A 16,371-nucleotide genomic window follows, 5' to 3' on the forward strand; every position below is an offset into this window, starting at 1 on the left:
TCTCTTATATTGGGAGGAGGGTGTCTAAACCTCAAACAAGCATTATAGTCTGATGTTTTGGAAATCTTATGATAGGTGGTTCACATTAATTGAATGATTGTTTGGCTGATTACGGATGTAATTCCTGAAGTATATGTATACATATATATATATATATATATATATATATATATATATATATATATATATATATATATATATATATATATATATATATATATATATATATATATATATATATATATATATATATATATATATATATATATATATATATATATATATATATATATATATATATATATATATATATATATATATATATATATATATATATATATATATATATATATATATATATATATATATATATATATATATATATATGTACATATAAAGGACAAAGCGTTCAGTATGAGTGCTGAAGTGGCGAAAGCTCCCCTCATATAGCTGAAACTAAAGGTCATTTTGGATAATTATGCGTTATTTCGGAAAATCCACTTAATGAGCTCTTTTTATCAAAGTACTGTTCTGCAAAAGTTAAACTTTAATTAAGAGAATTCGGTTTGAGGGTATTGCTGGGTATGATATTAAAAATGTACAGAAGTTAAATTAAAAAAAAAAAATAAATAAGCTCTCCCAATTTTGAAATATGTGAAAAATACTTTCTATTCCATTTCGGTTGCCCCTGTTTCAGAGCAGTCGTTCTTCGTGCATTGAGGGCAAAAATTAAACCTTTGTGTAAATAGCGGTAAGTTTAGAAAAGCAGCATCCTCGTTCACGGGATAATTTTTTGTTTTGTTTTAATTCTTGATTTCGCTCTTTACTTCTGTGTAAAAAACAAACTTGTTCTTGTTATTCAAAGGTTGGAAGACCTCTAATTTGTTTTTGAATCAGCCATATTCGGATAATCAATTACGTCTGATTTCATACAATCCCCCTTGGGATTGATAGGCAGTGTAGCCTTCGTCGTTCATTGAAACTCGTAAAATAGGGGTCCTTAATTTTATTTGAAAGAAAGTATAATATACAATGTCATTAATAGCTTTCTAAAGACAATCTGCATTTAGCCATTGAAAAGAATTTCTATTAAAAAGACATAAAATTCTACTTGAAAAAAAGCATACAAAAAGCAACTTAAACATAAAATGGCAGTGTTTGAAATGAGAAATAAACCTACAAGTTCATAACAGTTCAGAAGAAAGGCCACACTCTTTTTAGTAAATAAAGCAACTAGACACCAATCATTTGTTGTTTTGAAACTAATTTAAATTAATATGAAGCTAGAAATTGAAGAACCTAGTGCATTTGTAGAATCACCATATTTTGGTTATCTTGTGTATTGTCACTATTGACAGCTCATCTTCATATTTTTTTTCATAAAATGGAATTGCCAAAATATTTTAAAAACTGAAGATTGACAATTACATTTGATAATTTGACATTTCAAATTTATGGCTCTGTTGTAGCTTGTGTTTTTATGCGAAGCTGCTAATTTCAGTTTTTGAAAGATAGCAAATCTTAGAAAAAAGAACAGTAGTATTCTAGAAGTTAGCCTTAAAAGTTCTAATTAAGCTTCGTTGCCCTTTTAATTTTTCTTTTAATTCATTCCAATGAATGAAGTGTGTAGCTTCATCATATTTCTGCTTTCACAATTTTGTAATTCTGTTCTTGAAACGCTGCTGTAGATCAAAAGCCATTGAATAACGTTTTTTTTTGTCATACTGGGAATTGTCTCTTAAACTTATCATGCTGTAACAAATGATCAGCCTTGTTTTCCAGTAACTTAGCTTTCAAAGTATCTGATATTTATTTTCATTGTCCTTTTTTCTCAAAATGTGGCATCTTTCCTTATTTCCCTCGCCAAGATAATATGAAAATAAAATTTTTGATATCCATATTTTGGTCGGTTTTATGAAGCACAAAGAAGCTGTTTTTCTTCTTTTTTTCTGTTTTTTTTTTTCTTTTTTTTTCTCCTAATGTTCATGTTTGTCCCTCAACACCTATTCTGTCATTGCAACCAATTAAGCGTTAATGACAATTGGCGACTTTACTTTCATTCTAGGAATGATGCCCATGTACAGTTTTTTATTTCTATTTATTAATGGAATATAGCAAGTTTAAAGCTACTCTGGGACTAGGAATTTCCACATGTTGCTACGTAATGTCTAGGCTGCTATGAAACAAGTAATAAATTTCAATTTTTATAAGGCGTGGCACATAAACTTCTTGCAAACAATGCACAATCTGAATTTCCCCGGATTTAAATCCTCACAAAATAAGTGACTTAGATAATAAAGCACAATTCAAACTTAATGTTTATAACTATGAGGCCCAATCAAGGCACTCATTGATACATCACTTCTTATTAAGAAAAATCACTATGTATCTTTAATGCACACTTGACATCTTGAAATTCTATAGCGCTGGCCACCCTTTATCGTTTCGCTTTGCGGCCGGCTGAACTGCTCACGGCTGTCAATTGTGGCTAACCAGAAGCTTAATTTATTGGCAAAATAGTGGCAAGTGCCACGAGCTCCGTTGCATTCGATAAACGGTGTGGCTCTGAAATCTTTCAAACATGATCCTGGGCTACTTAGTGATTGACCTCCACCTTGACCACCAGCACCAGTGTGCTGTAAAAAATATATAATAATGAGATGATGTTTTGGATCAATTAGGATGATATTTGGAACAAATAAACTTTATCATTCTTAGTTTTTTTTCAAAAATTGTCTCAACAGAAAAGGAATTTAGTGAAAAGGTGGACATTAGGTAGAACTTTCTTTTAGGCATCAAGGAAACAACATACATCCCTTGATCTATCAAAATAATCACAAACCTTTAAAAACCTAACATCCCTTCTGTGAAGAAAAATAGTTTTGAAAAGGAATTTCTAAAAAAAATTTGAGAATTCGCGACAGGCCAGGCCCACCGCCTATAGTCTTCCTCTGTGTACGTGAGTGACTTGCATGAAACCTACCATTAATGAGCAAGCCATCTGAAAATTATTTTTGTCTTACATTCTAATTAGAAGGAGAATTACCTTCTTTTTTCTCTTTTGCGGTTTCGTTCAATAAAAAAATGTCTGTAACACTATTTTCTTTTGCTAAACATAATTGTGAAAGAGAAAAGGAAGGTACTTCTCCTTCTAGCTAGAGTGTAAGACAAAGGTTATCACCGGGCACCTTTCCATTAATTGTGAGTTTCCAGTCCAATTTGCTGGTAATTTTCACACAACTTACAAGTTTTAGTCTTTTGTATCCAAAAACAAAAGTCTTTTTACTGAACAATATAATGTATCTCAACGATCATCATAAAAAATGGAATCTTTTTTAGGAAGTTGGATGAGGGAAGTTAGAAGTAGAAGTTGAAGTTGAGTGTAAGACGAAGGTTATCACCGGGCATCTTTCCCATTAATTGTCAATTGCATGTCCAACTTGCTGGTAGTTTTTATACATGTTACAAGTTTAGTCTTTTGTATCGATGAAAAAAGTCTACACTCACAAGTTTATGGACTGTGATATTTGCTAATCCAAATTTTTCTGCCTTTCTAAGGTTAAGAAAGTCTAGATTCCTCATAGAGGAAAGGAGTTTACGCGTCATTTGCCATCCATAGTCTCGTATCATTACAGCAATTTTTCTGCGTGTGGGTCCGTTGAGGTGGGTGGGGGGCAATGAGGCTATTTCTGAAGGCTAAGAAAAAATATGATATATTTTAACCATATATGTCCTTTTTATGAAATCTTATTTCCATAAATGGTAAAATAAGATGTATTTTTTCACTTCATGCTATACTAAAACTTAATTTCTTTTTAAGGATAATTCGGAGCAATGTCCCCACTCGTGAAAAAGGCAAGGGCAAAGGAAGCTGTTCTACAGCCCTGTACTGTGGACCCTTCAGGACCGGGAATTCCCATTCGAGATAGACTTTACGGCCGTTCTACGCCCTCCATACAAGGGGAGAACGCCCCGCCCTACACGGTCATGATGCTGGCCCATATGTGCTTCGCATGCAAGAACTTTCTGGGCCTTCAAGACCTTCGGTAATTGTCTATGCCGGACCTTATGCGCTCCCCTTGAGAGCCCATGATGCGCCCCCTTCAGCACCAAGCCCCGTGCTAGTGAAGATGTTGAGTCTTCTATGCCCAAGATGGAACTGTTGATCTAAATGGAAGTGTAAATTTATTGATGCTTCTCGAAAAGGTTATTTATTAGTGGTTAAAACTTAAATATTTTTACGGCCTGGGGGAAATATATAGGATCCTGTTGGTTCTAAAAATAATCCATTCTTTTCAAGCTTAGAAGAGCTTTCCACTAAAAACTAAATTTTTCTGGAAACTATTAAAAATATTGATTATATCTCCCATCTTTAAAAAGTAACGCATTTCTTTTAGTTTATTATAGGAACCTTTTCGGTAATTTTGAGAACTCCCCTTGGTTTTAAAGGAAATGGACTTTTAACCATGCTTTTAGCTGTTAGTAGTGTTTTGAAAATATGTTGTTTTTTAAAATCCTGCATTCTACTGTCGAAAACTTTGAATTCCAAGAAGGAGATTTGAGGGGCGTTGCTCAATAGGTTCCTTTTTTTACTTAATAATGAGTGAAAATATCAGGGGGCCCTCACTATAGTTTTGAGGCGAGACCCCAGGGAAATAGCTAATAATACGACATTCCTTTCGGGAAATAACTAAGATCTTCATGCTTTTAAAAATAATGCACTCTAGTGTAGAAAACTTTTCATTCTAAGAAGAGGGATTTGTGGGTCCTTAGTTTAATGGTTTTTTTTTTGGTATAATAAAGAGCCCCTGGTCCCTAGATTAATATGCTTTTAACAGATTAAAATCATAATTGAATCAAGATAGTTAACAAATTTTGTTCTTTTTTCAGGCCCCCAATAATGATGTCCCAGTATGGATCAAGAATCTGCTGATTAATGTCTTTTTAGCTGCACCAATGGATATCAATACCCCCTCATTAAGTTTTTAATACTCTTCAAGACATTACAATACCTGAAACGTAAAGAGGGACAACTTACGTAGTAATTTCTGATCATTAAAATTATAACTGGTAGCGTGGGGGTATGGACCCGAAGAGTCGCTTTGGGAGCCCATGTATGGTCATTAAATTCTTAACTGGTAGTATGGTCTGAATACATTCGAAGGGACCCCTTTGGGAGGGCTATTTCTGATCATTACACCTTTAACTGGCAGTGTGCTCTCAATGCATCCGATGGCTTACTCTTAACTATTCAATTCTCTTTGCAGACTAATATAAATTCTTTTACAGGATGAAATCAAAAGTATTTCAATGAGCTAATAAGCTCTTATTTTTAGGTTCACATACCTACACTCGGGCACTTATCGAAGATTCGGGCACTTATCGAAAAACACATTATCGAAAAACATATCAAAACAATATGAATTTTTTTCAATAAAAGAACGGGTGATTTGTACTCGCAATACCTACAAACAGAAATGCGGAAACTTCACCCGGGATTGTGTAATTTTGAGGGCGTTTTCTCAGATTGAGTAGGTAGTATTTTTAATAGGGAAGAAAATCATAATAAAAACGGGAGCGGTTCAGTTGTTTAGTTTATAGAAAATTTAGATTTAAATGTTACGAAATTTAAAGAAGAATTTGCTTTAAGAGGCGGGAGAGGGAAAGCCAATTTTAGAAAATATAATTCGGATTTAGAGGGTTGTAAGGGTGTACTTTCGATACGGACTTAGAGTGCTTCAAGTATTCAGTCCTTGTCGCTGGGCATAATCCCTGGAAGGAAAGCAGTGTTAGAAAGACATATTTTGATGATTTAGCAGTTAATGTGGGTGGATAGGGGGCAGTTTTTTGCAGTCGGTTTCAATTGTTTAAAGGGGCAATACCCTGTAACACTTCAGGGGATAGACATTTTTCGTGTTTCAATTGTTTAAAGGGGCAATACCCCGTAACACTTCAGGGGATAGACATTTTCGTGTGTGAATTAGTCGAAAAAACCTTTCGTTTACAGATTTTGAAAGGTAATACATAATTACACGATACTATTGCTTTTCTAGGCTAAAAATCAATCACAAAATATACATATTTTCCGAAGAGATTTCAAAGGGATCCCTTGTTCAGTATTATTTCTTTCTCTAGGCTTGGTAGTGGTGCTATTGAGAGGAAGGGTCTTGTGGGATAATTTCATAACCCTAATATAAGTCTTTTTGGGTCGGTCGGCGGAAATACGTTATTCATTAGTGCAAAATATAGAAAATTACAGATTCAAAAAATCATTTTCTAAGAGTATAAAAACATAAATCTGCAGAGTCCTCTTTTTCGTAAAATGAAATATTCAAACAAAAACTTAACAATCATGACAAAACTGGAAAATATTCCAAAACTTCTCTAAGCTTTTAGTGAAGCTTAACGAAGACATATGGCAAGATAGAAGGAACAGTACAGAAGAAAATTAGTAACTTAAACACAACAAAATAGATAAGCAATGTCGACTTAAAAAGGGCAAAGTCAAGAAAATAAAGCCAATAACAGCAAGGAACTAAAAAGCAGGAAAAAATATAAGGAGGACTACAATTCAAATGTTAAATTCACAAATACAATTGAGTTATGTCCAATTTTAGCTTAGCCCAGGCCTCACGCCGGCAAGCTGGGCAAGACTGGAAAATAAATTACATATATTACACAAATTGTCTGATGGAGTAGCAGTGGGAATTTGTTTTCCCTTTGTTACGGCTTGTTTGACAGCCTGTTACGGCTGTCAGTGGCTCATAGTAAAGTTTAATAAAGACTGTAGACTTACCATTGCGAAACTGAATCCATTCCATAGTGCAGACCAACCAACTGGACATTCTGGAAGGGTTTGTGATTGCGAGTGGACAGCAAGTACGTTAGAAGGTACTTCACAAACACTGCACCTGTTGAGTAGAATTAAATTCATTTAGAATGTGTTCTAATATTATTTTCGTTTACTAAAGAAAATATACAAAATTATAACCTGTTTATGGTAGAGTGGAATTTATTAACCCCCTTATCTAAAGTTCTTCTTATACCTTTTTTACGTTTAGCGACTTGAGGATGATACGACAGAGAGTACCAAGGGCACCAACGGTGGAAGATACGGGATGCTAGATTTCTAGTCAAATACTGCAATACCTGAAGATCCTATTAGATTTTAAAATTTCTAAAGACCATAATACTTTTTTAGGTCAATGTTCTAAACGGGGTGGTAATGAAAGAGCTATGACAATTCATATGTCCAACACTTTTTTCTGCTTCAATAAACAGTTTGTCAAGCATAATTTTTTTGCCATTTTTCATCAAATTGTTTCAAGGATCATTGATATCAAGATGAATAGTTGTGTTTTCTATACTTTTACTCGTGCCCTTAATGATTTTCGTATCAGCTGAATATAATTATTATTGTTACTTTTTGCAATCTATTATGTGGAAGCGTTGCCCTTTCGTCGGTATTCCAAGCTCAAAATAAGGCGTATCTTTAGTGTATCTCTTTATTTTTGTCTCCTTTCTGCATTCAGGCTGCGAAAATTATCTAATGTCGAGGTCCAAAGAAGGACCAGGTTTGCGTTGAACAAATGTGAATGAAAAAAAAAGACAAGATGTTTAGGGTATATTCTGGATAGGCTATATAAAGGTCGTTCATCGTCACACTATCTGTTTCATTGATTGCCAACAAGGAACTAAGATAGTGTTGATGTGGAAATTAGTTGAACTTTCCATAGAAATATAAAACCATTGCAATAAAAAAGAAGGAAAAACAACAGCAGTGTTATAAGGAGTATCCTGGCTCTCAGGTCGAACAAACGCATGGACAATATCCTTAGCTCTTCCAGCCGCATGTTTAATTGGCAACTACTTATATATTTAAGATTGTATGTTGTAACATTGCTCTGGGGAAATTTCAGCTCGAGTTGAGTCGTAAGTTGCGAGCTGTAACTTCACTGTTTACCTTCAATAACAGACCGATAAGTGAGAATATACTGCATTTGGCCATCAGTTACCCTGTCGAATGAACTCCGAGCAGAAATTATTCCCAGAAAGTTATCATTGAAGCCCTTTATTAGGGGTATCAGCCGTTTTCAATAATATTGGTTGAATAAACTGTTACCATAACGCAAGTTTTGCTGTTCAAGGGTGCTAACATAATTTTTTAGGGGAGACGGGGGGAGACTGGAAATTGCAAAAATGAAAAGAAGTAGGAGCATAAGGTGAAAAAAGGAAGGTTTTCTTTGCCGGAATAGCGTCACGTTGTTCTGAACAACGAATACAGAATATGGCATAACCTGATTATTTTAGGTCTTACAATTCAGGAAGGATGGAGTCCCCACCCCAAGTGGAATTTGTTAGTGGTGTCACGAATCTTGCAACAACCTTTCTCTGGAGGGCCAGCTCGAGTTTTTAGTTCTATGTTTCACCCATATTCTTTGGTCGATACTAATATCTTCCATATATGGCACATTTTGTCAGGCATTAACACTGGCCTTTGCCAATATATGATACGACCTCTCCCCGAAACCCAATTATGTTGAGTAAAGAGCAGTTTTTCGATAAGTACCTGTTAACAGGCATAGCAGGTACTGTTAATAGTTTGTTCATGTTATATGGGAGAAGTGCAAATTACTATTCTTTGGTTGAAGAAACTTAGTTAGAAAGTGGAAGTATAAAACGTAATAGTATTGTCAAGCATCTCGGTATCATGGTTGATGAGTGTCTTAGTTTCAAAGATCACATTACATTTAATAGTACAAAAATAGCTAAAGACTTTGGAATTCTGCGGACATTGGAGGATTTTTTTTTCCCAAAAAGGCTATTAGAAAGTTATATTTTTTTTTCTTATTCATCCACAATCATTGTATTGTGTAATAGTTGGTCGCCGACGTTCACTAGCCATTTAAGCCTGCTCCTTGTATTACAAAATAAAGCTGTAAGAGTTCTCACCATAGATTTTCTTGGAGTTCGGTATGACCTTGGGACATACAATTGAAAGTCCTGCCTTTTTTGGTTTGGTTAAATTTTATATAAATATTTTTATGCATAAATTCTTGTTATCTCTCAAATTCGTTACCCCTATGTTTTTGGACTTCAATAAGAAAAGGGAACATAGTTATGAAACTAGAAATGATGAATTGGGTGGAACAACTCTTGCTATTACTACCAGATCTAATTTTTCCATTTGATATAGGCTATGGGCCCTGAAGACTAGAACAGAATTTCAGCAGAATCAAAAGGTAAGAAGACCCTTGAGGAATTCCATGCTTCTTTGCGATGTACTTGTTTTATCCAATATTCTAGAGATTGAAGGATTAATTTTGGAGTGAGTTTATGCACGTCTGTTGGTAAGAGAGATTTCGTTTTATATGTTTTGTGATTGGGTTACTGACGTTCTGTGTTCGGGATTGGGATGAGTTATAAATTATGAGCGTGAGATTCATTCAAGTTCCCTGTAAACCTATTAAATTTAGAATGGTTGACTAATTTTTTAGCGGGGGGAAGGATGAGGGAAGGAGTAAGATTTTTTCCCCATGAATTGTAATAATACTTGTTCTGTGGTTTTGCTGTTGTTTTTTTTTTTTGGGGGGGGGGGTCGTCCGAAACACGCTAATTTGCGTTGGGACTTATTATGGATGTAATGAAGTAACGTTTATTTTTGTTTTGTTAGTATTATGTGGAGATTTAACTGTTTTGATTTTGTGACCCATTTGTTCATAAGCAAAAAAAAAATCGCGATATATTTCAGTAATTGTTAATTAGGTTTTAGGTGCTTTAACCTTCGAAATATATACTGATACTCCAAGACAAATTGCTTACATTGCAAAAGAGCAATTACCTGATAATAATATTTTAATGGAACAGCAACACCGGGGTAATATAGTTGATAACAAAGTAACAAATTTCGCCATATATTTCATTTGTATGAAACAAGAATGTACTACTGATTGATATCAAGTTTGTTTAGGTTAGGGCTATTTTTCGGCCAGTGGAAGGCATTTTAGCAAAGGTTTTTTAGCTCCAAAATTGCCTTTGTGTACTGTTTAGTCCTTTAAAAGTTAGGTATGACTCCAGATAAACTGTATAAAGTATTTGTTCTAAAAACCAACTGTAATACAATTACTTACCTGGAGATATATGGCTCTATTTCCCTTTCTGCAACGGGCATCATTGGAGTTGCCTCGGTTGTTGATAGCCAGTAGGATTTGTCATTTCGACTTGCATAATTGCACACTTCATTCAAATCACAGAAGAGAAAAGGCATTGTATTGAATTTCCGAACGCAAGATCCGGCAAGACCTATTAAAATAAATTTCAATTCAGGTTCTGATGAAACTCATATTCCAGTTTAGCCACTAAAGAGTGGTTTGGAGGGGTACTAATTAAAAAAAATTGCCCAAAACGTCTTTTTCTTTTTTGTTGTCTTTTCTTTGCAAATCACACAATAGACTAGACTATTTCAGAATGTTTTTCTAACGCAATTTATGGTACTAGGTACGTTACTAAGCCCCAGTTACAGCCAAACGTGCACCTAGTTTCATCCTTCTCTTGTGTCGATGACCCTTTTTTTGAATGGGCCAATGCACGGACTTGATGCTTGAAATTCTACGTGTGTGAACTCTGTCTGTAACTTTGCATTGTAACAAGATCTGAGGTATTTGTCTAATTGAATTTACAGAGCCGATAAACAGACTGTTTAGCGATGACGTTAGTTTAAAGATAGTAAAGTTATGGCTGCTTCCGACACTTTTTTTTTAATTTATGATTTTACATATTTTTACTTTGCAAATAATATTTAGATGACAGAAGAAGAAGAAGAAGACTGTTAGGTACATCTTGGAAGTGTCTGAGTTTTTCTGATAAGATTTTTGATTTCTTATCTCATAAATCTTATCACTTTCTGAATTCCTTCCTTTTTTCGTTGTATTGTATACTACATAATGCTATTTATTGTATTAGGTTATATACGGGGTGATATTTGTACCTAAATCTTGCGTGTGTGCTCTTTCGTTCCCCTCAAGATGCAATAAACTCCATCCGTCCCAAAGTTTGACAAAATCTCCTCTCCCACAGTCTGGTGGTGTTGAGCTTTGGCTATGTGTGACCAGTAAATTGCCAGTGGAATAGTCGAGAGGACCTTCGCAATCACGCCCCGGGTCACCTTTGTCTCCTGGTAACCCAGCTGGACCCTGTTGGAAATTAAATCTTGATTAGGACAATCCGTATGATACAAATTAGCAGTAACTGATTTAAATAAAGAAAATAACAAGCAAATGCTATAAATCCACAAGAATAACTTTTATTTACAAGAAATATTATCGAAGAGTTTTCATGGTGTAATGACTCAAAAATTTCTTTATAAAATGTTGAGTTTGTCATTTTACTTTTGACGAAAAACTTTTCTAGAAGCCAAAGTATTTTTCGTCGTCTCAAAGGGAAGGGAATTTTGACATTTATAAAGGTTCGAATTTGCCTAAGATTTACTGCATAAATGAAATTTTTCAACTCCATAAAATAAACAAAGCTAATGTTATAAACAGCAAAATTTGTCAGTAGCCATAACCATAGTGAGTTTTTTATGTCGCTTTTCTTATTATTTATATGTTAAATTATAGTAATCATAGTAATTACAATTTAGCAGCTTTTATATTTTAGTAATTATAATATTTTGCAAAGGTTTCTGATTAAATAAGGTAAATTACAACTATATGGGGTGCAATAGAAGTCATAATACTTGAAAGAAAGAAAAGAAAAAAACTGTTAAAACCCTGGGTTTCACTATTCGTCTTTTTTTTTTCAAATCCCCAGGTCAGACCTCTTTCAGGCTTTATCATCTTTGGTCAATAGCTTATTTCTGAAATAAATGGACAGGCTACATTAACTACTTAAAGAAAACATTAAAATATGATCTTTTTTGGTATTTAATTAATTTCTGTTACCTACAAATAAAATCATTGAAGTTTTGAAAGCTAATCCGAAGTAAGCTCAGTTTGTGTCTTTTTAAAGGCTATCATGTTTATGCATGATATTCTATAAAAACATCCTTAAAGCTAACACCCTTAAATAAACTGCTGCAGAATGGACAATAGCTATTCACTCCCTATTCCCCTGGCCCTAAACGTTCCATGTTATGATCCTTTGAACTTTTGACAGAAAACGAGAATTTTCACTACTCCCTACTGGTTTAGGCTATTCAAATTACTTACCGACAATCCAAGAGGGCCATCTAGACCTCTGTCACCTTTAGGACCAGGTTCGCCTTGAATACCTGGAAGACCTGGTCTTCCAGATTCACCTTGCCGCCCTTTTTCACCTGGTAATCCAGCAGGTCCAGGAGTACCAGGTTGTCCAGCTGGTCCAGGGAACCCAGGAGGTCCTAAAATTTAGAATATGATGAAATATAGAAACGGTGCGTTTTACCAAGCCTAATGAATTTACAATAATACCAATGAACTAGCCTATCAATAGAAGCTTGAAAAAATATACAAAGTATTTGTTTTTTCCTAAATGGCCATCAATTTGGTCTTTTCCCAGTTCGATCTCACTTAATGGTGAACGCAAGTGCAATACTAACCTCCCCAAAGGTTCACGTGAAATCACCAAAACTCCTGTCGACATTTTTCGGATCAAAACATGTTGCTAAGATTTCTTCAATAATAGTTTATTAAACTATCCTCTGCACTTGGTGAAAATTAGTACTAGGCTTCACTAGGGCAACAAAAAATTTGACTCGGTTGTTGCTGTTTGTCTGAAACTGTTTTTTACCGAAAAAAAACGTCTGTTTCTTTTTTCTTTTCTTTGAGTGGGGGGGGGGGGGTCTTCAAAGGGTGTGCTTATAATGCTCATAGTTTCCAGATTTTTGTGGGAGGCTCCTCAGCACAAAAAGGGAAAGTTGTCAATTTATCCTTTAATTTCTCCTCATGTAGAGGAAAATATTTGAGCAGCGGCCGTCACCAGTACTAACTGTAACTATAGAACAACTTTTCCATTTCAAAGAAAATAACATGTACTAACTTAAAAGGTCTTTGAAAGGAAAGGGAAAAGGAACTTACATTACGAGAGGGGCTGTTGCCCCTTTAACCGCCAGAGTTTTTTTTAGCTTTTTCATCACAACGTTTACCAAATGAAAGGGCGCTTGTGCAAGGTCCATTTAGAAATTTTTGCAGTAAGAACGCCTCAATGGAATAGGACAAGAAGGAGTTCTCTACAGCTGTAGGTAGCAGCATTAAACGGTAAATTTGAATAAGATTTATCCTAAGCATGAATACGAATTTCCAATTTATGATTTTTAAAAGACCATAGGAAAATAATATAGTAATTAGCTTAGTTTGCTATATTCAAAAAATTTCTTAGAACTGCACAAGCACAAGAACAAGTTTAGTATACAGAATGAGAAACACTTTCTGGTGATTTGAAGTTTGAATGTTGCTCTTTAATTGGATTTTTTTTAAATAATGCTTTTTTATTACTCAATTCATATCACATAATATCATAAACTGTTGTCCAATGTTGATTGTTATGAATTATTCGAAAGTTCTATGGAATTATAGAAAAAGTAGTTGTACTTACCACTTGCTCCTTTGTCGCCTTTTGGTCCAATGGGTCCAGGCAAGCACCTATCTCCCTTGTCTCCTTTAATGCCGGGCTGACCAGGTGGTCCAAACGGTCCTGGCTCTCCATCAAGGCCTCGATCTCCCTTTGGTCCCTCTGGCCCTGGTTCACCAGGCCGTCCATCGTAGCCGCGTTCTCCTAAAAAGACAAAGTAACAGTTATAATCATGAAAACATATGAAAGTGTCTTCGATGTCACGTTTGACCCAATTGTATGCAACCTGCATGATCAGGAATCAGCAATTGATAAAATCTGTCGTTCCTCATGAGATTTATGTTGTGAGGATCTTTGGATACAAATATGTAAATCGAAATTTGTGCTTCTGAGCTACAACTTTGAAAAGCAACGGTGGAACTAAAATTCACAGTTTAGTGTTGTATGAACTCTCTGTTCTATTAGAGAAACTAAATCAACTAAGGAAAATGAAAAGCAAGAAGCAATGTTCACACAGGTCACAGTATGCAGGGGATCTCAACTAGTGTCGAACAATATCTGAATTGTTTAATATGTCAGTATATGGACATTTGATGTAATGAAGGTGGTTTTTTTTAAGGTTTTTTCTCCTACAATGTTCTTTCGGAAAATTTCAATACAAAAAATTAGGTAATGAGTATATTTTGTAATCTTTTAGTCAAGATTGCCTTTACTTTAAGTCAGATTGTTTAATAATAAATGTAATTATATTTAAAAATGAATGGCCAATATCAAAACTTGGAATTACTTCTGCTTACAGAAAAAAAAAAAAAGAAACGACTAGCTACTTCTTATTCGATAATAACAGCATATCTCTACTTTGCTAGAGAGTTTGTTCCATGTTTCGTTTCTCAGATGGTCAGTCCTGAAATTAGATATGTTGATAAGCAACATAGTGAGGGAGCTAGTCAAAGAAGTTGCACCAATAATATTTTTTTAGTGCTATATCACACTTACGAATGGTAGAACTAATAAAGAGCACGTAGATATGAGCTATAGCTTTCAAATGAGCCATTAAACATGTCTCTAAATAGCTCTGGTAGCCCATTAACCTCAGCTTTTCCACTTGGGACAAGGCACCAAAATTGTCCTTTCTAGTGCCATTCGGCGCTTTCGGAAAGTGGAATTTGCAGGAAGAATATAGATATGAGCAATAGCTTTTATGTGAGCTATTAAACATCTGTCTACGATGTTCTGGTAGACCACTAGCACCGCCCGTTGAGAAATGGCAAAAAAAGTGTCATTTTTAGGGCCATATGGCACTTTTAGTTAGCGGAGTTTATAAGAAGCAGGTAGATATGAGAAAAAGCTTTTAAATGAGCCAAAAACATCTCTCTACGATATTCCGGTAATCCGCTATTCCCGAAAGAAAAAAAAAAAAAAAAAAAAAAAAAAACGGGAGACACATCGGTGCTAAACATGCAAAAAAGTGATTTTCCTTATTGTTCAGGTTAGGCGGCTGTAATTTCTCTCTATAAGGTTTTCGACAACGCTGATTCTAATGGTGCACTTTTCATTTAGATCTGACGCCATTTTTAAGGCGTGTCATAAACTTTGTAATAACTTTTGTAATAAACTTTTACTTTTAGTTTAAACCGAAATAATAGTTACCATTTCTGAATCAGTGCCAAATGGCCATTTGTTTAGAAAGTAACTGAGTGTAAGGGAGCAACATTAGTACTTAAAACAAACAAAGATTATTCCGTATATGAGGGAGGGTGGTTGCCCCTTCCTCAACCGTCACTTTTTATGCTGAATTTTGACTTTTTGTCCCAATTCTTTAGGAATGACTCTTGAAACACAAGGGCCGTTGAATTTGAATGAAAAGTATTTGTAAATAGCTTTTACACTTTAGCGTAAAGAGAGAGGGACGAGGAAGGGGAAGCCCCCTCATATACTGAATAAATTCTGTCCGTTTAAAGTTTTAAGGCTGCTTCTTACTTTCAGTTGAAAAAACTTATGTTTCTTTCTTTGATGTTTAGGTTAAAAACTAGCTTTTTTGGACGCATTTTCGTTTATAAGTGAAGTTGCATGGAACTATCAATGATTGAATTCTTGTTCTATTGTTACCAACATTATTTTTGAATAGCTTATGTTTTTAATTTATAACGAAGTACAATATTACCTTTGTCGCCCTTGTCTCCATAGGATCCAGGTCTTCCGGGTTCTCCTCTGTCTCCTTTATTTCCAGGTGGTCCGTAAGGTCCAGGTAATCCAGTATCTCCTTTAGGACCAGGGAATCCCTCTGGTCCGTCCAACCCATTTCGTCCTGGGTCTCCTGGGGGGCCAATAGGCCCAGAATCACCCTTTTCACCAACATCACCTTTATCACCTTTCATACCAACTGGTCCTTGAGGGCCTGGTGGTCCACGAGGCCCAGGCAAACCTGGGAAACCTGAATCTCCTTTTTGACCTTGCCTTCCAGGGGGGGCATCTGCTCCTTTTTTGCCTGGCGGTCCTGGATCACCTTTGTTTCCCTTTATAGTCATTCCAGTGGGTCCTTGAGGTCCTATGGGTCCAGGCTGACCTATAGTATAAAGAAAGAAATTAATATTAGAAAAACGAATAACGTCAGCTTTCATAGCTGTCTTATTACAGTTTTTTTTTAGCATTTAAAATAAACTCAGTTATTACTCTATTCCCCACCTTGATTATTGCAATGCTCTTGTGTACTCAGGGCTTTTTGTGGGGAGATATAGTTCCTGGGCAAGATTTTTTTTTTTTTTTTTTTTTTTTTTTTTTTTTTTTTTTTTTTTTTTTTTTTTTTTTTTTTTTTTTTTTTTT

At 34.9% G+C, this 16,371-nt stretch overlaps 1 protein-coding gene across 1 annotated transcript in view; it reads right to left on the reverse strand.

Moving 5' to 3' along the window:
* Nucleotides 1-991: 991 nt before the first annotated feature.
* The window catches only part of LOC136037124 (collagen alpha-2(IV) chain-like), a 131,166-nt gene continuing 115,786 nt past the window's right edge, over nucleotides 992-16,371 (reverse strand). Inside the window, exons 22-28 of the mRNA XM_065719609.1 lie at nucleotides 15,713-16,114; nucleotides 13,573-13,752; nucleotides 12,210-12,379; nucleotides 10,988-11,192; nucleotides 10,131-10,302; nucleotides 6,797-6,911; nucleotides 992-2,636 (exon numbers count right to left, since the gene is read on the reverse strand). Of these exons, the coding sequence (XP_065575681.1) occupies nucleotides 2,382-2,636; nucleotides 6,797-6,911; nucleotides 10,131-10,302; nucleotides 10,988-11,192; nucleotides 12,210-12,379; nucleotides 13,573-13,752; nucleotides 15,713-16,114 (1,499 nt within the window). The 3' untranslated portion in view covers nucleotides 992-2,381. The remainder of the gene's footprint in view (nucleotides 2,637-6,796; nucleotides 6,912-10,130; nucleotides 10,303-10,987; nucleotides 11,193-12,209; nucleotides 12,380-13,572; nucleotides 13,753-15,712; nucleotides 16,115-16,371) is intronic.

The sequence above is a fragment of the Artemia franciscana genome, chromosome 16 (genome assembly GCF_032884065.1).
Source record: "Artemia franciscana chromosome 16, ASM3288406v1, whole genome shotgun sequence".
Lineage (NCBI taxonomy): Eukaryota > Metazoa > Arthropoda > Branchiopoda > Anostraca > Artemiidae > Artemia > Artemia franciscana.